The 21,933-nt window shown below is 42.3% G+C and overlaps 1 protein-coding gene across 1 annotated transcript in view; it reads right to left on the bottom strand.

Annotated features, from left to right (window-relative positions):
* Positions 1–21,933, bottom strand: part of LOC125010505 (collagen alpha-1(XI) chain-like) — a 76,856-nt gene that overhangs the window by 7,732 nt on the left and 47,191 nt on the right. The window contains exons 40-54 of the mRNA XM_047589177.1: positions 21,582–21,671; positions 18,390–18,443; positions 15,784–15,891; positions 15,590–15,697; positions 14,244–14,297; positions 13,231–13,284; positions 9,308–9,415; positions 5,810–5,863; positions 5,220–5,273; positions 5,073–5,126; positions 4,795–4,848; positions 3,541–3,648; positions 3,309–3,362; positions 3,063–3,116; positions 2,774–2,827 (exon numbers count right to left, since the gene is read on the bottom strand). Of these exons, the coding sequence (XP_047445133.1) occupies positions 2,774–2,827; positions 3,063–3,116; positions 3,309–3,362; positions 3,541–3,648; positions 4,795–4,848; positions 5,073–5,126; positions 5,220–5,273; positions 5,810–5,863; positions 9,308–9,415; positions 13,231–13,284; positions 14,244–14,297; positions 15,590–15,697; positions 15,784–15,891; positions 18,390–18,443; positions 21,582–21,671 (1,062 nt within the window). The remainder of the gene's footprint in view (positions 1–2,773; positions 2,828–3,062; positions 3,117–3,308; positions 3,363–3,540; positions 3,649–4,794; positions 4,849–5,072; positions 5,127–5,219; positions 5,274–5,809; positions 5,864–9,307; positions 9,416–13,230; positions 13,285–14,243; positions 14,298–15,589; positions 15,698–15,783; positions 15,892–18,389; positions 18,444–21,581; positions 21,672–21,933) is intronic.

Raw genomic sequence — 21,933 nt, forward strand, 5'->3', positions numbered from 1 at the left:
TCAGTATTTTCACCAAACAGCCTCTGGTCAAAACCTCGTGAGTGGGCTGACATTTGCCATTAGAAACCATAATCAAATAGACCAAACAAAAGCCACTGGTCTCCAATGTAGGTTATGAGCCCTGGCAACTGTGTACGTGCATTAGTTTTGAACGTGTGTATGCAAGCATGTGTGTGTGCACTCGTGCGTGCATGTGCGCTAATGTAGTCAAGCCGGCCACATGCATCAATGAGCACCGAACCTGAGTCAATTTTCGAGGAGATATTGGGAAAGAGACTACCCCAGAATTACCTCGGTGAAAGATGAAAAATCGTATCGCAGAGTCCATTAATGTGGACATGGAACTGGGGTCTAATTTGTTCTCTAGCCTCTGTCACCTGCACATCGCCCATTGGAATACAAACTATAAAAAACGATAAAAAGTTCTTACTGTATCAGCGTTTTTAAAAAAAAAAAAAAAAAAAAACGTACGATCAACCATCCGAGTCCCCACATTTCGACTCGAGCCACAGAACTGCATTGCAAATATGGAAATGAATGTGTCCATGATGCTTAACAAACAACATTTCCGGGAGTGAAGCACCACCACCACAGGTAGATATATTATTATCTCAGAAAAAGCTACAGTATCTACATGGTGATCATTTTCTCCTCAACAACAACCTGCAGGACGGTATGGTATCTTCACACAGGCAGTGTGGTGAAAATGATAAGCTAGAGGATTTAACGTATTTCAGACACATCAGACCTTTTTTTAAGTAGCCAAAATACTGCTTATAAGATACTTATGAGAAGGTACAGAAAAATGATCTGCCATATACACTTACTATGGTTATTCATTTCTTAATTAATAATGTATTTGTTAAGAACAGATGAATTAAGAGCAGCTCTCCATTACAGTATCATGTTAATTTGCATCTTTTATTCCCAAGTGCTTTTCTGACACTACAGAGTAAAAGGAAACAGTTGTAATGGAAATCAGTGGTTCCCAACCTAGGGGGCAGTGCACTCTATAGGGTCACAACATGACATTTGGTTGATCATGAGTCAGTTACTGGTGGGAAGGAAAGAGAAACTGTCCACTTTAACAGTGGATTTCTGCCTTTCTGAATTTGCTTTTAAGCTTTCTGACAGTTTAGAGGAAAATCTGTCCTAAGTGTCGTCTTACACAATGTGTCACCAGCTGCATAAGCCAATTTTGCACGTATACCTAATGGTGTATTAGTGTTTAGATGCCTTTAGTTCCTGGAAATCATTTAAAAATGCTGATGAGTCATCCTCCACCCAGAGGAGTGCACTGAATTTGTGTCCAATGAAACACATTGTCAAATTATTATGTCCCTCCCTCCCTTCTGCGTGTCTTCTCCATTACGAGCAGCGCCGGCCAGCTTTGGCTTTCATTTCAGCGTGCGCAGTCAATGCTGCTCAAGCCAGCTAACTAATCGGAGCAGACTGGGGTTTTTGGGAAGGTGCGCCCTACCCATGCTTTGATGTTCTTTTACAGAAAACACATAAACTTGTTGAGGCTTTAACAGCTCAGTCACACATATCAGATATGTGATACACGACTGCAACCAGACACAAACACTGGTTTAATCTTTTACAATTAGTAATACTGATGGTTTGGCTTGGAGCCAGAGTCTGCGCAGTGCGGTCCAAGAGAAGAGATATCGATGGCCCGACCACACTTCCTTCAGACTCACTCGTGTTTTCATTTATTTAATGCTACACTCTAATCTACCTCCACCAGTTACAACGAAATGTTGGAGGATAGACTGCACTTAATTATTATCTTTTTTACAACCATAGCAACCATTAAGTCACATACTGTTTCTATCTTTCTTAAAATGACAGAAACCATCCAAAAAAAATGACATTTAAATGTTTTGGTTTGGCTCAAGTCCCATCTGCTAACATGGAGGGGGTGGAGCTTATGACCTATACTGCAGCCAGACACCAGGAGGAGCTCTATTAGTTTGGGCTTTACTTTTGAGGAGCTGTCCCACTGTCCGTATTTATGCAGTCAGTAAAAATTGAAGAGAATATGTTCTGAAGTACACTACTCGCACTACTACTGAAAACTGCAAGATAAGATACTTTCCTCAAGACTTTATTCATGATACCAAGCACTAACTCACAGTTTATCACCCAAAATAATGAGAATTGTATATGTACTACGAGAGAGACGTCTGATGCTGAGCAGCATCTTTTAAAATGCTTGCTTATGCTAAAATAAACAAAAAGGAGCGTATTGACTTTATACAGCTTTCTCTCAACGCTGCGTCGCCTTTCATACAAAACATTAATGGCGAGCTTTATTGTTAACCGTAAAACATTATTACTGTAGTTGGAAGGCATCATAAAATCCACACGGTAGTGAAATGAAATGATCTCTGTTCAAGTACGATGTGACAGGGAGGGCACCGAGTGCCAGGAATTACGGTGACGAGCAATCAGTAGCAGCAGTGGCATCAGTAGCCCCACTGCTTTGACATTACTACCAGTAAAACGTACATGTCGGTATTGTCTTACAGGATGATATCTGCAATTACATGCTAATCTAGACACTCGGCTTCACTAACACAACGAATTTTCATGTCAAACACGCAGAGACGAATCCAAATCTGAGTCTATGATCATAAATATGTATCAGGCTACAGTGGGTAATAAAGCAGTGGGGGCACGGTAAGAGCGCGGCGAGTCTAAAAATAGACAATGCCTCGAGACCTGAACAGGAGTATCATCTCATGCATCATTTTGGAAATGTACTCACCCTTTTGCCCGGAGGTCCTGGGACTCCAGCTTCACCAGATGGACCTGGAGGGCCCTAAAGTAGAGTGGATAGAACACTTATCACCCCTTAGTGAAAATGGAGAGCTGTTACATAATGAGGTGTCTCTGAATTTGTTGAAATTGATACCCATTTTCACCGGATGGATATGAAACAACAAGCTTTTTGGTCTCTTTCAGACTACCTTTACTACATCGTTGGAATAAGCCTTACACATTTTTTAAATTGTACAGTAGACTGCAAGCTGTTTTTCAGATCATGTTAGACTTACAGGTTGTCCAGCCTCTCCATCATCTCCTTTGTCTCCAGGTAAACCATCAAGACCCTTTAAAATGACACAAAAAAGACGTGCATATCATAATTAAACCCTTATTGGGAATAATTGTGGTTCATGAAAATGATTTGTCTTACATAAAAAATATGCACTCACAAACATAATTAGTAACGTGCATATTCATTGAACTGCATAATAAGCTAACCGTGAAGCCTTTTATTTAGGGATAAATGCAGCACTTACACCAGCACCGGGCTCACCAGGGGGACCAGGGTCTCCTGGGAAGCCGACAGGACCCTGCAGACAAACAGAGACATTGAGAAGACTGAGCTTGGTTCGCATATTTGACATGGTGTCAACAACAGCCCTGGCAGTCGACAGCCCGACTGAGAAATATGACACGATGGTGCTGTCACTGACAGCGCTAATAATGCATCGGTCGTTTGCAGGGAGTGTTTCAGTGTGGGTGACATACAGGGTTACCCTTGGGACCATCATCGCCAGGGGGTCCACGGCCACCGGGGGGACCGGCAGCTCCTGGAGGGCCGGTTTCTCCCTTCTCACCGGTCTCTCCTCTAGAACCCTGAGGAAAAAAGAAAAAAGAAAAAAAAAAAACGCATCACAGTCCTGTCACCATGAAGACCGCATTGGGTCATCCACACCACTTTGACAGTAGGACGCTAAATAAGGCAAATGTTTTATCAAATCTGTCACCCCAGCTGGCATCAGCAACCTGAAAAGAAGAAAAACTGAGCTTTTAAGTCTATGTCTCAGACAATCCGCTGCAGAGTTTAAAATTAAATTCAGATTTCTACCCTCTAAATTCTAATACTAAATAGTCCAGTACCATTTTCTGCTCTAGTGAGAGCAGAAACAGTGTCTTAAAGCCTTGGCTGTGACTGAGAGCAGCAGCCGAAGCATAATTACAAGCCCAGAATCATTAGCTGGCCCATTAGAGCTGAGCGCTTCCCTAGTCAATGCCAGCCCGGCACCTTTAAAATTGACCTCAATGTGACGTGCAACACCGGGTCTATCTGTCGCTCTAAACAGATACAAGACAGCAGATGGGTACGTCAATACAACCTGATGGAGTCAGACTCAAGGAGGGTAAGCGGCTCGCGCCTAGAACTAAGGTGCTTTTCTTACACAAGCAATGGATTGATGATATTTAAGATCAGAATGCCTACTGTGAATGCCTTATCCTCATTTATAATCTAGGAAAGTAAAAGCTACAGACCCTCTAGCAGGCAAACACATTCATATTAAGAAGAGATTTTGTGGATATTATGTGGATTGATGGGAGTGATGCAAATATAAATTAATTACCCAACGATGCTCTAATAACAGCGTGGTATAGGAGGTTAGATTCATGACACCAACAACAGCGGAGGAGTGCAAATATGGCTGAGCTAATTATCTGCTGAAAAGCCCACCGGCTGCTTGAATTTCTGTGCTTACACCTACAGTAATCTGAGGTAAAATACTCAGAAACAGAACAGCAACCACAGCTGCACTGTCAAATAATAATAAACACACTGGAATTAGCTGCGCACAGGAACAGTTATAGGTAAATCGGTCAGATATTTGGAGGAAGACACACTGCTGGATTGTCAGTTTGCTTTTCACTGATTTTAAGCAGTGTTCATGCACATGTATGTGGTCCGTTCCTTTGTGCATGCTTTGTGCAGGGCATTTACATAATGAGATTTCATGAAGATTATTTACTCACTCCGATACCAGGCTCTCCAGGGGGTCCCGGGTTGCCAGCTTCGCCGTTTTCTCCCTGGACGAGTGAAAATGTGTATTAATGTGTGACACTGACACGAAGCAGCGTTATGTGCTGACTCATTAGTGTTTCAGCTGCCAACTCAGTGCTTTTTGGTGTTACATACTGCGTGGTAGCACCCGTAAGAGTGGAAATAAGCCAAACAATTAACTTATTTTGAGGTAAAGTTGGACAGGGCTACAAAAGTCAGTCAAAAAACACACAAAATATTTGGCCCTTACCTTCTCGCCAACGCCTCCCATTGCACCTATACCTCCAGGAGGACCTTGTGCACCCTGCAGGTAAATCACACACAAGTTACAGTGAGAGAATCATATGAAAAAGTGCATTTTTGACAAATGTTTTAAGATGCAGGCCACAAAACTTACATTGGCTCCGCTGGGACCCTGTGGACCTCTGGGGCCAGGAGGACCAGGTGGACCCTGTCGGAAAGAGAGGACATTTACTGTGGTGTCACATGAGTTCTTATCAGATTTGTGCTCTGGCCTACACTGTCAGAAACAAATGCAAAATAACAACTTGGGAAATAATGTCAATTGTAGCTATGATCATTTGTCTCATGACGCCTGATTAACTGACTACTCACTGCTTCTTGGTACTGACTTTACTAAGATGTAAGATTCGGATATTGCTGAGTTAACTGCAAAGACACATGCATTACATTTTTGTTTTGACTACTGAACTCACTCTGCTCGTCTTTACCAAGACTGGGAAAATCGTATGTGAGTTTAGAAAAACACGCACCACAGAAGCAGAGCATGCAAAGTTTTAAAAGGATCAGATTGTTTGCGTCAATCACCGCATCATCAACAGGCAGGAACATCTGCCATGTAGCCGGCTGGAGCTGCCAAACTCTAGTACTCTAGCCAATACTCCACAACAATCAGCCCATTTCACTGGGCCGTACGTGAAAACAATGTGAATCGTTGTCACAGCCGAAAGTAAAAGCTGCACTCACCATCGCCCCGACGTCTCCGTTCTCTCCCTTCTCGCCAGGAGGGCCGGGCAAACCCTGCAAGGAACACAGATATTCTTCACAAAATAGAAAAAAAAAGAATAAAGGTCATGTGAGGCAGTGCTTGAGACAATTAGAAAATCCACTGACGGGAGCATAAATATATTTTTGCTGCTCATTAACAGGTCCTTTCAGATGATGTGTATTGAATGGTGGGGCTTTAGGATGCAATGTGATGGAGAATGCATTAATACAGGCAGAACCCCTGAGTTTGTAAACACACAATTAGTCAAAAAGGACACCTATTGTAATTAAAGGGTATGGGAGGCTTGGGTATAATCAGCCTGTGTAAATTGCAGGGTGGAAACTCCATCCATCTACGTCCGCGGGAAAGTGGAAACAAAAGGGACGGAGCAGGCGGTGTGCATTATCCAGCTTTGGGATTCAATCATGCTTGACTAAAACAGTTTGAATGCACCTTGGGAAGGTGCATCCGCAACAAAAATGAAGAAGCGCTCACTTTCTGTTGTAGCTTATTGTCCATATGCATAATTGCAGTTATTGTGCGTTGCGTTAGTTTAACTCCAGTGATGGAGCGTGCATAATCAATAGGTGGGTGGAAAGCGTCGGTAATGATAAGTTACTGTAAAAACAAAGTGACGTGGGAATCGATCATCGCAGCAACATGTGTGTAGTTTCGGCCCATTTTGTTGATTTACTGTACCTTTGGAATTTGACAGAGAAGGCTAATTCATAATAGATTGGCACTGGGGACTTTAGTCACAGTAATAAAGCATGAGCGTTGTTATAATGGGGAAATAAATTAAGCATCAACTCATTTCTTGTATAATCTCTGGAAGTGACAGAGTTTTGATCAATACTGGACTTGTAGCTTGTTTGTAAAATGCAGGTACTAATGGATTAAAAAAGGAGGTGCATTATAAGTTTAATTAAAATACACACACACACAGCTTCTCTTCAACACACATCAGAGGGAAAAAGAAAATCAATAAATGTTTGCTTGTGACTTGGCATTTCCCTCTATTTTCCACACTAGCTTTGAACTACGAGCACACTCTGGCGTCATCAAATCTGATATTTACTCTCCTCTGCGTGCCCCGTCTTAACCTCTTTATCTGGAGAACTCACCCGCTCAGCGGGGACTCCAATATTCCACAGCAAACACAGCCTCAAATGACGGGAGGCTTTCAGACTGAAGCCATTCATTCCCCATAGTCAAAAATCATTAATGCTACAGATAATTGCATTGAAGAGCTGAGCTCGCAGCGGCTGCTGCCATCTATTGAAGGGCAGCTTAGCCAAACATAATTAAAAGAGTGGAGATGGAGTGCATTATGCCCAATTAAAAGGCAATTGCACTTAATAACAACGTTATCTGGCCCTATTGACCAGCAGGGCTTCGTTCTAATTTCATCCTTAGTGTGTCTTTGGATAATTGACTGAGATATTTTGAAGTGTGCCGTTTCCTTATACAATGCCACCAAAGCAAGATTCCCCAAGTTCGGCTGATAATTAAATGACTGCCCTTTGGCTGCTCTTCACTCGGCTGCAGTTTTAGAGGAAAGGAGTGGCGAATAGAGGAAAGTGGCGCTGGGCAGCAGTAACAGTCTGCAGGTTTCCTCATACACAGTTATTCCTGCAACCTTTTTCTTAACAGAGAATGTTCATGATGTTGTGTTCGTTGTGATTTTGAGGTTTTCTTCTTACGGCTGCCTTGTGGTTGGATGAGAGTTGAGGCTACGCATTGCAGTGTTGCAGTGTTTGTTGTTGTGTGTGTTTGTTGTTCAGGGTCTCTCTCAACCTACTCTTTTAGATGTGGAATGGAGTCATTTATGTGAGCTGGCAGGTGCTTGTTAGAGTACTTCGGTGTCTGCGTTGCCCCTGGCGCGCTCAGGGAACCCACTGATAATGTGCACATTCAGTATATTGTACCTGTCAGGCATAACATTATGACCACCTTCCTAATCTTGTGTAGGTCTCCCTGACTCCAAAAGAGTTGTGAGTCATCAGAGAGTGGACATGGGTATTATGAGGGTCATATGAGAGTGTCCTGTGGTGTCTGGCATCAGAATATTCTTAGTGGGGGCCTTTGGGTCCCATGGGTTGAGGGGCGGGGCCTCTGTGGATCACCCCGCAGATCAGTTTGAGATCTAATGAATTTGAAAGCTAGACCATGTGCTGTTTTTCATCTAGGTTTCCCAGCGAAACATTGTGTTGTCACAAGATGTTCAATGTTCTTAACTTCTCCTGTCTGTGGTTTTAATGTTGTGGATGATCGGCATAAAGTCACTGTGTATTTTTTGCTGGACGCCAACGATCTGCAGAATATGATAAAAAATATGATGTAGCGCAGAAGAAGCAGGGCAATCTCCAATGATCTGATGCCATAATGTCTGGTATAGGTAATATTCATAAAGATATTGGTAACCTTGGTTAACTCTGGCCACCACATGGAGTGAAAACATGAAACCCTCGCTTTGATCTAACTCAAAGGAGGGCTGCGTACCGCTGTTGCAGCTTTTTATTTCTGAATTTGCAATTCAAAGAATGTGTTATTGCTACTCTGGAAACACACGTAGCCTTTTGTAACACCGCAATTTGGAGCTATAATCTGGGCTGCGTAAAATTCCAGGAAAAATCGATGAACTGTTGCCATTAAAAATAAGATAAATACACATCGGTCAATGCGCGTTGAGGCGGAAAGCAGAAGTGCGGGTCAGTTATTGATAAAACCTCTCAAACATCACTCGCCTCTGCAAGCTCTCACATGTAAAGCCTGTGTTTCTGTTTACAGGGAGTCCTGCGTGGTTTGTTGACAGCAAATTGTTGACAGCCACAGAGGTCTGACTTTCCGTTGCTTCAAAGTTGCTGCCCTTGTTTTCTCTAAACGGTTTGGGAATAGAATGCCGTGTGCCTATCATAATATGTCCATTATGAGACGTATGATTAGAAAAGATAAACACATTTATACTATACACTCATAAAAAGACCTTATTGAACACAGGCTAGCACAACAGCTGGTCTCTTATTTGGACCTGCAGAGGAATGGTTTACTGCATAAATAAAGATATAGCCTGGGTGGAAAAAACCAACAACAGTGCCCCCACCCCTCCACCATTAACGCCACGGCAAAAAGCCAAATGCAAAATGTTTGCAATGGTGATGGATTTTTAGCACGGTCTATGCTAAGGAAAGTCCTTGAGGGGGGGAAAAGCATTATTTGCCCAGGAGCAATACAATGCGCTATTAGAAGTCGAGACTGCATTAATAAATTATGCTTTGTTTTGATGTAATGTAAATGATGCAGGGAGAGATGAAGTGTTGTCGGTTTAAGAGGCGTGGAGGAAGTCGTTTCGCTCTGGATGGCTTTGACAGAGGGAAAGTAATGTGTGCGCCTACGAGCCGATGCTCAACGTGACCCGGCTGTCGTGTGTTCAGAGAATTAAGGAGGCGGCGAATCGGAATGTGCGGGAGACTTACCTGCAGTCCAACGGGTCCTGGCAGACCCGGGAACCCTCTGGGTCCTTCGTCACCTTTCTGGCCAAACATACCCTGCTGTCCTCTTGGCCCGGCCTCGCCATCGCTGCCCTGTGGGGGGTCAGAGGTCACAAACACATTTATTCTGATTCCCGTTAGCCGGAGCTTCACAAACATAATTCCTTTATATATACTATATACTTTTTCAAGGTTGTGGAGTGTACCCAAACTCACGAGGCAGAGGGTGGGCCAATGCACAAAGACAGATTAGGATGGACAGTTAAAGTTCTTGAAAGTCACTGCGTGGCAAGATCGAGCCTACTTTAATGCTCTACACCCATATATTCTTGCATCTTCTTGTGAGAGCTGGAGCGTTTCCAAGCACACATGCTGCATAGGTCAACAGTCTATATCAAGGGTAAATTCTAAACAGACATTTGCCCTCACAGGCCAATTCAGAGTACAGAGTCGACCTGCAGGGGGAAGCCTGTTTGATCATTCGGAGGTAAATGCACTATTTTAACTTGTAGAAAACTGGACAAGGTTGAGGCAACAGTTCTAGCTACTGGTAAACTGTGCTGCAGGGCAACCTGGGGAAAACAGCAGAAATCCTACTGAGACTTCTCACCAGGCAAGGCAGGATGCAGTGCAGTATAGCCACAGGGTTATGGTAAACAGCGTATGGGGAAAGATGCTGACTTCATCTGTGAAGTCAGAGGTGCACGGGGCTGCAGAGGATAAAAAAAGGGGAGACTACAGGGAAGAGTGAAGTGCTGACAGACTGGGAGTTTTTAGTTCAAACGCATGTCAGCACTTGAAAGTGCTTTAAGGAGCTCTCATGGAGCCCTGGGACAAGCAGGCAGCCTGGGGCGTCGCTACTGAATGCAGAACAGTTTAGAGGGAAATGTTAGGTGATTACAGGTATCGGCTCTGAGACAACGAGTCACAGACAAAGTGGACTGCAAGTTAAGAAAAGTCTGGAAAAGTCACAGATCTGACTGACCCAGCAGCTGCTCCGGGACGCCAGAAACAGAGCTGCGTCTGGGTGTAGTGGCATAAACTGCTGCATAATTTGTTATTCACTGTATCCCCACATGCACAGCTCACATCTGTGTTTTTTGTTGATGCAATCCCAGCCCCCCAAAGAAAATGTAGCGAACTGTCACAACAGGGAGGAAAACCTGAGGCACCTGAGTTATCGTCACCAAATAGGACGTGCTAATTGTGCAGCTTGCTTCTTGCGTATATAACAATACTGCATATGGAAGAGATTCGGAAGCGTTGCATCTGGTCCAACATTGATGCGTTTATAGTAGGGGTCTTCAATGTTTTTCAGGTCAAGGTCCCCCAGACTGATGGAGAGATTAAGTAGAGACCCCCCTACCTACTACATGTGTTCTATATTAAACTCAGCCTAGTTCTATTTATAAATATACATTATTATTATCATTTGCATTGAGTATTAAGCTATCCCTTATCCCTTTACTAAAATATGTTGGATTCATGTTAATGTGCATTTAAAGAAATTTAAATTTGTGGGGGAAATTTAAAAAAATTATATATATATATATATATAAAAATGTCTAATCAACCAAAGATTTTGCGACCCCTCTGCAGTACCTCCGCGGACCCCTTAGGGGTCGCGTACCCCCTGTTGAAGACCTGTGGTTCATAGCATCAAAGTGTTTATTATAAACTAGATTATTCACAATCGTGAATATTTTAGTTTTTGTTGTCTAAATTACTCCATGATTGCCCACTTCCTAGATGCGGTTGCGGAGAAGATGGGGTTTCAACACAGAGTCTTAAAAACATATGTCTTTTTGATTCAATGGGAAACAGATCTAGCCACCAGATGGGGGCCAGGAAGTAAATAAATGTCAATAAATACATGTGAAATTGTCCATGCAATGTAACTCACAATAAGACTTGCACTTACATAAGTCTATATTTTATTTTGGAAATCGTTTCAAGACAGCAAATTTCATATCGACTTATTTAAAAATAGAAGTTTAGCTTCTGGCTGTAATTAAATGAGATATTATTCTGCCTTATATTGTACCATTGAGTAAAATTAAAAAGTATAATTCATGAGTGTCTTTATATTAGATACTGCTAAACAAAAACACGTTTGATGTGCAGAAAAGGACTGCAACACACGGCATCCTGATGAAGATCAAAGCCGCCCCACCGTAGACCGCTCTGTTACAAATGCTCGATCTCAGGGGCATCTTGAAGACAGCAACACTGGTGATGGAGCTGTTTTCTATCTTGTTAAGCCTCGACTGAATGGGGTAGTCGTTTTCTCTACAAACACCAACATGTTGTGTTGGTCAGACTGTACAGTGAAAAGCGATAGCAGCATTAGGACTTGCTACAGTAAACACAGGAACAGATGATGTTGAAACTACACGGCACGAGTCGGGGCTCCGTCATGAAGATATGAATACACATGAGCAGACTGACTCACCAGGACAAACAACTGTTAAATCATTTGTTATTCAGCTTCAGTGCAGTACCTGCTCACGGCAATCCGTCTCACGAGGTCTATTCTAGCCCCCACAGAGCCCTGCAGATGCTGAATTTTTGCTAGAATGGTTGTTAGGGCCTGATAATTTACAGCAATGAGCTGTTAGATGCCCCCGGGCCGCCAGCTATTGTAGAAATAGGACTTTCCCCGTTGTGTTAATGAAATGAATGAGAAGAGGATGTACTGCGGCATACAAGGCAGCAATTCCAGCAAATCCTGCTAACATATGAGGTAATACATAGAAATGACTGGCGGCGCTGTCTGGCGCAACACTGTGGGCTGCGAGACCGTTTTGTAAATGGAAGGTCACAAGTTTAATCCTGCGTATGGACTCCAAAGCAAAACAGACTCCAACGGGTGACGATGCCCGCGTGCTAAAATTGTCCACCAGAAGACATATTGTTAACAACTGATGATAATGGGGTACCTTGATATTAATATGATGCCTCCGGTAAATTAAAGTTGTGATTAAAAGGAAATCTGTATAACATTAGAAAGTTGTTGATTTTAAAATGAGCAGGGGCCGCAGCCAATAGTTTTTGGCCTGCAGAGCTGCCTGCATAATGCGTCCCCGACCCGGCTTGAACAGCACTTCATTTCTGTCCATCTGGGGAATTAAACAAAAGCTAATTTAAATCAGGCTACCTCGTCTTAATAGTGATGTCCAACTGGGCCAGCTGTCTCAAGTTATCCAAGCCTCTAATAGCTAATTTTACTGTTGATCACACCGAACGCAAGTCGAGAAAAAGCCTGCATTGTGTACACGTTGCCTTTACGGGCAGAAATAAGTTGCAGAACCAGACAAGATTCTGTTATCACTTCATTATAGGACTCCAGGTCTGGAGAAAACAAGCTAAAAATCTCTGCCTACAGCCTTTTGGTCTAATTTCAATTGCTGATTTCAATGATCGCCTCCATTCATTCACTGTCTTCAATCGGCCTTGAATTGGAGTGCACGTTCCAAACCTCAACTCCCATTTCACTGATCTTACCCAGAAGCCACTGGGATAAACATTTTTAAACACTCAGAAAAGTTTAAAACTAAAATATAGCATCCTTATGACAGCAAATGGTGCGATGGTTAACACTATTGCCTCACAGCAAGCAGGTTCTAGGTTCTCGCTTCCTCCCACAGTCCATAAACCACATTGGTTAGGTTAGCAGGTGACTCTAAATTGGCCGTAGGTGTGAATGTTTCCGTGAATGGATTTTATTCTGCCCTGGTGACCTGAGTCCAGATGTGCCAGTCCATCTCCTGCCCAGTGCCAATTATGAAAGGCTCCAACCCTCTGCAACCCTCTACAGGATAAGCGGTTATATATAGGCAATGGATAAATTGATTAAAAGTAAGAACATGTTGGGTATGGCTTAGATGGCCAGAGAAAGTAATACTCACAGCTGGACCAGGAGCTCCAACCACACCCTGCAGACCACTTGGGCCTGGTGGACCCTAAAAAGAGAAGGAAAAATGTTGTGCACTATTGATACAATCTGCTACCGGAGTTAAGCAATTAAATACAAGTTATTGTCAATCACAATTTTTCATTTTCATGAAGTACCTGCCTGCAATGACTAAAACAAAATTTAAAAACAGGTTATCCTCCCGAGACCCTGCGTCCTCATATGGGACATTAACTTTTAGGTTTTATTGCAGCTTAGTCTGCTTCATTTAAACCCATTATCCTCATTAGTGGACGCTTTACTCTGCCATTTAGTGGTAGTAAAGGTTAAAACTTAACAATTTATACTTATTGACGTTTCTAGTTTGATATAATGTGCAAATGTAACAAATTAGCAATTTTTGCTCATTAGCCAGTACTCGTTTGAAGACGATGGGACTTCATTGTTGGTAATTCTTTCTTTGCTCAACCATTTTCAGGTATTAAAATATACAGTTTTAAATACTTCTTTATAATATAAATAATGAATGAATCCCAGTGTCCACATATGAGGACACTGTTTTTTTTTTTCTTCTTCAAAAACTACTACTTCCTGTTCAAAGATGATGCTTAGTTTTCATACGTCTTAGGTCCTACTGATCTCAAATACCTTGGAGGAATTAAAATGCATTTCAAATAAAAGCTCGGGTCTCAGGGGGTTAAGACAAGGACAGAACATATTTTTATTGGAAACTCAATAATAATTTAATGAAGACACCAACACTGCAGTTAACATTTTATATGCAAAACATATCAGCCACTGGTACACTATGCTGCATGGGGAAGATAGAAGTGGATGAGTCATTGCAAAGCAACCTCCACTTATTCAGTTCTTTTGGGAGATATGAAGCTAGGGTCACTCTTCTTCGTTAAATTAGCATGGATCATAACTTAAATCTAATTGCTATACATGAAACTGTTGCATGAACTGTAACAGAAAGAGTAAAAAATAAATAAATAAAGGACTCACGAGTTCACCCTTGTCTCCTTTGCTTCCCTTCTGTCCAGGTCCGCCAACTTCTCCCTGCGGTGAGACACACACAGACACAGACATCAGATCTCACATCTTTCCATCTTAAAACGCTCTTATCGCTCACGTTTAGCCAAAGTCCAATATCTTAAAGTGTCACCTTTTTTTTTTATTTTTTTTTTACCACGGCTGGGCAGTAAATATTCCTCCAGGGATTCTAATGTGATTGGCCCGCGAAGAGTGAGGGTGAGTGTTTGCAATTAATTGATTGGCACCCTGTCTAACCCCATTGACACCATGATTGACAAAATGGGGCAATAGGAGACGTGACCGGGATCGGAGATGTGTGATGGTTACAGATGTGAAAATGCAGATTTGCGGACTCGACTGTGGATGTAGGAATTGCTGGCCTGAGGGTAAACAGCAAACAATTGGCTATTTCACTGTTGTTCCATCTGCATTAAGAAACTTTTGAGTCCTTCCAGGGGAATTCTTATTTTGTTTAATGAATGTAATGTTCTGCAACAGCAAGCTTGAGGCAAAGAGGATAACAGAATAATGTATTTATTTATAGTGATTTTGATTTACCTTCAATATATTGTTGTGTGTTTGCATGGGGTCTTTGAAGTATGACAGCAGTATAAAGATACCAAAGAATCAGTGTTGAGGTAAGGAGTACATTTCATATCCCTGGCATTTCTAAGAACAGAGGTCGGGTTCTCCTTAGAAAATGAACTGATGGTTACAAATGCCGAAGCAGAAATCTGGTCATTTCTCTATCTGTTGTCTCTTTATTTGGAACTACATCTAGATGTCTGAGGTGGATTTTTAAATCTCACTATTAAAAACATTTGCGTGTCCAATTCATAGCTGAAGAAGCCACTATGATGAGCAGTGAAACTAAACTTTCAAAACCTGATTTCCCAATCAGTGTTCTTCCCAGAAGCCAAAACAATAAACAGGAACAGGAGGATTCTAGCAAATGTAGAAGTCTTGAAGTCAATGTCAGTGTTTGTGGATTGGCAAGTGATTATCTTCCTTTAATTTCATGTATTATTTCTTTCTTTTTTTTCTGAACATTCTTAGGGTGGCACAATGATGCAGTGGCTAACACAGTCACCTAACACATTTGAACTTTCTACACGGAACCCTGTTTGGGTTTTCTCCCTAGGCTGGATTGGCTGCAGGTGTGTATGTTGGTCCACAGTTCTTGAAGACGTTTTACCACTTCGGACTAGACAGACAAATGTCTCCAAGACACCTCAAGCGCATCCAATAGTCTTTATTTTTGCTTTGCTTGAAAACACCACGACCTGGATGACTGAGAATCAAACACTTTACTGTACCTTGTCACCGTCCTCTCCAGGGGGACCCTGTGGACCAGCTGGACCAGGAAGACCCACTGGACCTTGAATGCCATCACGTCCAGCGGGACCCATGGGACCTTTTTCTCCCTTTGAATAACATTCAACAACATGCATTAGAATGCACTGCAATGACCTAAACTTTCACTGAGTGAAAAATTTAAAAAAACACTCACAGGACCACCCTTTTCTCCAGCGGGGCCAGGCGGTCCCTGTGGGCCGTTGCGTCCCGTTAGGCCAATGGGACCTCCGGGGCCTGCAGCACCTCGCTCTCCAGGAGAACCCTGTCAGCAAAGACTCATCAGTCACTGCTGCATTGTGAGGAGGTAAATTTCAAGCCACAAAAGCCAAAAAAAAAAAAAAAAAAAAAGAAATCAGAAAGCCAGAGAAACAGCGCTTTGTATAATTTGAAGCATGACTAGTCTGGTTTCATTAGAAAGGCTGATTTAATTAAGGATGTTTTAAACAAATGCCACAATAAAGTGAAGTGCGAATGAAAAATCTCCATTTGCATACATATAAAAGATAAAAAGACTGTGTGCCCACACTACCACAAACGACTCTCTCTACAAAATGTCGCCATTTACTTAAGTTTGAGGTGAATACATTTGCATGACATATACATTAGAATATGACCATTTTGTTTTATTGCTGTGAGGAGCAACATTTGAAACAGTCAGTCGGGATGAGAGCTCTTCTGATGAATAAATTTTTATCCAAACAATAAGGCAAAACTGCTTTCTCATGCCAAGTCCAAGGTACAGAAGGCCTCGCCACTCTTTCTTCTTCACCCTGCTACTCACGATCCCCAGGTGACAAGTTCATCACTGTGTAGGTGGCCCAGATCACATAAACTGTGGCTGCGTGTTTGACCAGCAGGTCATTATGGCATCCTCCTACCCGGGGATGGACTTCCAAATAAAGTGAAATGCGCCTGCACACTGATTTACACACAGAGAAGTACACACAACACACTGATTCAGCTGTTGATGTGAGCTGCCACCTGGCACTCATATGCCTGGCCCATTCCATGACAGACATCGCTGGTGACACACACACACACACAGCTCCAAACTGTCATCCATGTAGCTGCCAAACTCCCCACCAGCACACGCACGTTTGTTTCTTTGCCCATGATATTCTAACACACATGTGATTTCTTGGCTTGAACATTTATCCTTTCTGTTTTTTTGTTTTTTTTTCTTTTTGGTGCAATTCCTCCCTGTTCTGTCTCTTTCAAACACACACAATTTTCAACAAAAAAAAAATTAAAAAAGCAACACACACAGGACTCGCAGCTTTCCCACAGCCCAAAAGCAGCTCGATCTCTGGCAGGAAATCGATGGAGGAAAATATCAGATCTCTCGCGTGCATGGGCATGGTACACCAGCATTTCTTTTTTCTTTTTTTTAAAGGAGTTTTTTCAAACAAACACTACCAAAACAGTCTATCGCATGTTCCAAGCCCATCGTGCGCTTTCAAGCCAATTTAAGAAAACCATCTCATTTCGCAGTGGAAATGGCTTCACTCATTCAGAGAACGCCCCTCTTCTCACTTTCATCATCTTTTCATCCGTGCTCTGCATATCCGCTGTCATCTAATCTGGTGCTGCGCTGTCGCTGGTGAGCAGGGGCAATTATCGGCAGCCTGCGTTTAACGCTTGAACGAAATGTCAGACAGTTCAAAGCTGCCTGTCACTCAGCTCTCTGTACAGAACCACAACCGGAGCTCCTGAGGTTTGTCACTGCACAGATCGCTAACCGTGGGGCTCGGAGACAAAGGCAGGAAAAAAAGCCACCCTTTATTTAGGCTTTACCCTGACACTGCCGCTCCTTATCAGGGTCGCAAACTCTGATCATCACCTAATATGTCACAATATAGTATGTGGCTGCACCTATAGAGGAAGATACCCGTCACTGGGATTTATGATGCAGGAGTGGATGCGACTTAATCACAGAGAGAAACGTGTGATTATCGTTCGAGTGGAAAGTTTCGCTAAAAGTAGTGGTCATATAAATAAATAATAAATAAAAAAATAAATAAAGGGCAAAAATGTCATGCAAACTTCTTCCATCTGTGCCAAAGCAGTTGCTATAGCAACTACTGAATGTGAGAGGGAAACCATCTCTCATTCAATCAGGTTGCAGGGATGAAGATACTGGTGGTTCAATTAGGCAATTAAACAGTGATTAGGCCATGCTTCAAAGCTATGGGCGAAAACACAATAAGTCAAGCAGCATATTGCTGTTAATAAAACCCCAGTAGATGCTGAAGATTAATCTTTATAAAACTGTAATGTTCACCTTCTGCTAACACTTAAATAAAACAATGTGATTTAGGAAGGTGGTTTGCACGCATGAAGAACTAAATTTACTTGTGTGACCATAGATGATTAAGTTGTGTTTCTTATAATAGTTGACATCTAATGAAATAAGGTCCAACATAATTCCTTCTATGGCAAAGAATGTTGGGAACTTTTATCAAAATAATAAAAAAATAAATAAAAATAAAACAAATTAGAAAAATAAACCATTCGTCACACAATATGTATACTCATTCTAAATGCCATCCTTACACTGCGGTGCAACCGATTTCCATCACACAACCCTCTCAGCCTCGCCACCCGCTACGCTCCAGCTTACAACGCACGTGCCGCTGAATGGCCCCGAGAACGGAGCTATGCGCGGCGCGTGTGGCTCCCATTCTCCAAAAGCACAAGTCACTTTTCTCTGCAATCTCAGTGGCGAAAGAGATGAGGTTGCCATAGTAACAGGCTACTTACGATGGGGCCAGGGGGACCCTGAGGCCCTTCTCCTCCCTTCAAGCCAGCTGGACCCTGAAAGCAGAGGACAGCGGAGGGTTAGATCTCGTTCACTGTGGGCTGCCACTCAATGGCATTCAAAGAGCGGTAATCACAGCTGTCAAATGGGCCTTTAAATGTTACAGTGTGTGTGTGTATTGCGCTCGTGCGCGATCACATGTGCGTGTCTGTGTGCCAGTAGACAGATGTGTATTCGTGTGTATGTTTAGATATGTAAAGGTAGACCACTGGCAGTGTGAGAAAATCTACATAAGGAAACAGTATCTCTGTATGTATTGTATGTATTAGTCATGATATTAGCAGTTGATTGAGGTTTTTGTTTTGAAATACATTTCCTGAAACCTACTCACTATATACCTGTCTCAGCTGTAGTGTTTTTATTGACTCGAATTTATATAGATTTATATAGACCCCTTCAAGGTTTGTAAACAATGCGACGTCTTTTGAGGGGCGGGGCTTAACTGGATGCATCTCAAACACTGTAGCCTGTAAACGCCGTTTAGCATATTTCAATGGACTGTTTTGACAAGAATGGATGAGGGAAACGCACATTTTAGAGAATATACTAATACACTCACTCCCTGCGATTGTTATTTTAAAAAAATTGACTCTGACTGATGGGATTACATTCACCGACCCCTACACTCGCGCTCAATTGATGGACGATTTCAAAAGGAGGACACAGAGAAGGCGAAGTGTGGTCTGTGGTCAAGTGAAGCCTCTACAACAAAGAAGTAAGTGGAACCACTGTAGAGAGTAACGTTACGTAAATGCAACTTCTTCTTAGACCCCCCCAAAAACACGTTAAAGTAACGTTAGCATTAGTTTGCGGTTAGCATTAACACTATAGTGTAGAATAATCCCCTAAATAATGATTAACTTAATGTGATTTCAGTCACGATTTATTCTAATCCATTATCTTATCCGGGCTGAAACTTATGATGCATTAAATGTTAATTTGATCTGATATGTAGTGTGCACATTGTCTCACTTCAATCCTTTCTTTTCATCGACAAAGTCAAACCAAAGTTGTCTACAACTGGCAGTGGCTGGTATGTGATAAATCTTCAAGTTAGTGTTTTTGATTTTTTCGGTTTTGGCACCAAAAAATACAGCAAGATGACATTTTCATGTTTGAAAGTGTTTGCCTCAAGCTTCCCTCTGTTTTGCCTCCAGTTAACATCGTGACGTCACAGTGTTTGAGGCCATGACCATTTTTTTCCCCCAACGTATTTCCAAAGCTGTGGCTGCTTATTAAGAGACTAGTTTTAAGATATCTGTGGGTGGGATTTCTGCTACCTCAAAATAATGGGAATGAATGGAATTTGACAAAAAAACAAAATAATACATTTACAATCTAATTTCTATCTAATTAGTCCCTGTTGTCCAGACTAAAAACCCACCGGAATGAGATACATTTATTTTTTTGTGCCTGGAATCTTAAACACTGTTCCTCTAAAACGTGGGCAAAGAAAAGCAGAGAAGCAACAAGTGGATGCCCAAGTACCAGTTATTGTCTTTTAATAAATTATAAAGGACAAAAATAAAATAATTTCCATTTATTTATTTGAGAGGATAAAGAGCAACAGCTTCTACATACACATAAATCCAACTATAACCTGTATCTCCGAAGGTGAAATTATGCATGAAACCTTCATCCAGAGGGGGCAATAAAGGTTCAGCCTCATGTTGACTGACTCCTTAAGCAATCAGGGAACCACAGTTACTTTCTGTTAATGATCTCGGGTGGCGGGAGTTTAATGACAGGTCGCTTAGAGAATAAATGACAATGTGTTGACACGGCACAGAAATACCCATTAATGAAGTAGCAAGTTTCCAAAACATTTGCTTAGGCTGTGGTTCACATCTCCGCTGGACAAAAATGGTCTTAATAAATAATGATATAGCCCTAATCCTTATGAGTGTTTATATTATTAATGCAACACGAGTCATTAAATGGGCTTTAAAGGAAATTAAAAAGAGGAGATGGCAAGGCTCTGAAACCCACGGTGGACCACAAGTTCATGTATAGTCCATCTATCTCCGGCCCCTTGTCCTCCCCCGATCCTTGAATGCCTGTGCTGAATCATAGCACCGGGAGGCTGGGGCTACATATGGAAAACACAGTTCACCGGAGGCAGTAAAGACTTTCATTTTAATAACTAATTTACAGGCTACAGCCAAGCCAGAGGGTTGCAGAGGCTGCCAAGCGGGCTCTCCACCTCCCTGGCTTCCACATTTTACTACAGTGCATTAGAAGACTGGAAGGATCTCTCTTTGCTGGACACACAAAAAGTTATTTATTGGCTCATATATCGCCACTGAGCCTTTCCTCCAGAGTGAGAGATGGGATGAAGAATGTGTGTGTGTGCATATATTTCTGCCTCGCAAAAGACAAAAATAAACTTGTGTGTGTGCTTCCTGGAATAAAACAACAAGTGTGTGAGCACCTGCACTCTTTCAGCAAAGATTAACCTTTTTTATTCTGACTCGTACGACAGGTGTACGTGTTCATGAACGTGTCTGCATGTTTACAAAAGGATGTAAAAGGAAAGCCATCCCTCTGCACACATGGGACAAATGTAGCGGTCGAGCTAAGTCGGGGTAGCTCCAGCCGCCGTTCCCCAAGCTGATTCTCAGTCAGACATCTAACGGCCGTTTTACTCTCACCTTGAACTTTTTTTTTTTTTTTTTTGTCCCTCACACCCACTCGTTTTGACTAATAGCTCGGCAGGCTACGGGTACAGACAACGTGGTCACTTAGCTGTGGGTTTGAATGGGAATCAAGGAGCTCTGACTCATCCTTTGATTGAGAACAAACACAAATTCTACAAAGGAAAGGGTCTTCTACTAAATTAAAGACACAGGCAGCTGTAAAATGCTGACTATAGCTGATACTCCACTGGTTAAAATGTGTTTGTGGTTGAACCGCTGATATTGTGTCTGCACATAAGCCATTTCTGCACTCTTTAAGCCCTGTCCACTGCCAAGTCTGACATTTGGTTTAACAGCAGGTTGTTAGCCTGGTAATTGGGGTGTGGAGCTAAAGTGTGCACGCTCGGGATGTGGTATGACACACTTCCTCGTGTGTGCACTTCCACACGAGTATGTTTACACAAGCGTGTGCTAATATGTGTGTGGACAGTGTCTTACCATGGCCCCTGGAAGACCTCTTGCCCCTTGGAAGCCCCTCAGACCGGCAGGTCCCGACTTGCCACTGGGACCCTGAGGACCTGGATCACCCTACAGAGCAGGGAAAAAGAATAATCTTCTTTAAGGGGCGTCAGGTAAACTATTAAATGGAGAATTGCTTCAGGTGAAAACAAAGGAGGAGAGCTCAGTCTGTGAGCATGGCAGAGGAAAAACAATTAAAGTGATTGATCTGTGTGATAACAGCTAAAATTATACCTCATTACCTGGAACCAATAGCAAGTGATTAAGACGTAATGACAAAAAAAAGAGAAAAAAGATTTGATAACTTTTAACTAACAACTATTAAAGGAAT

Source organism: Mugil cephalus, chromosome 7 (assembly GCF_022458985.1).
Source record: "Mugil cephalus isolate CIBA_MC_2020 chromosome 7, CIBA_Mcephalus_1.1, whole genome shotgun sequence".
NCBI classification, from domain to species: domain Eukaryota; kingdom Metazoa; phylum Chordata; class Actinopteri; order Mugiliformes; family Mugilidae; genus Mugil; species Mugil cephalus.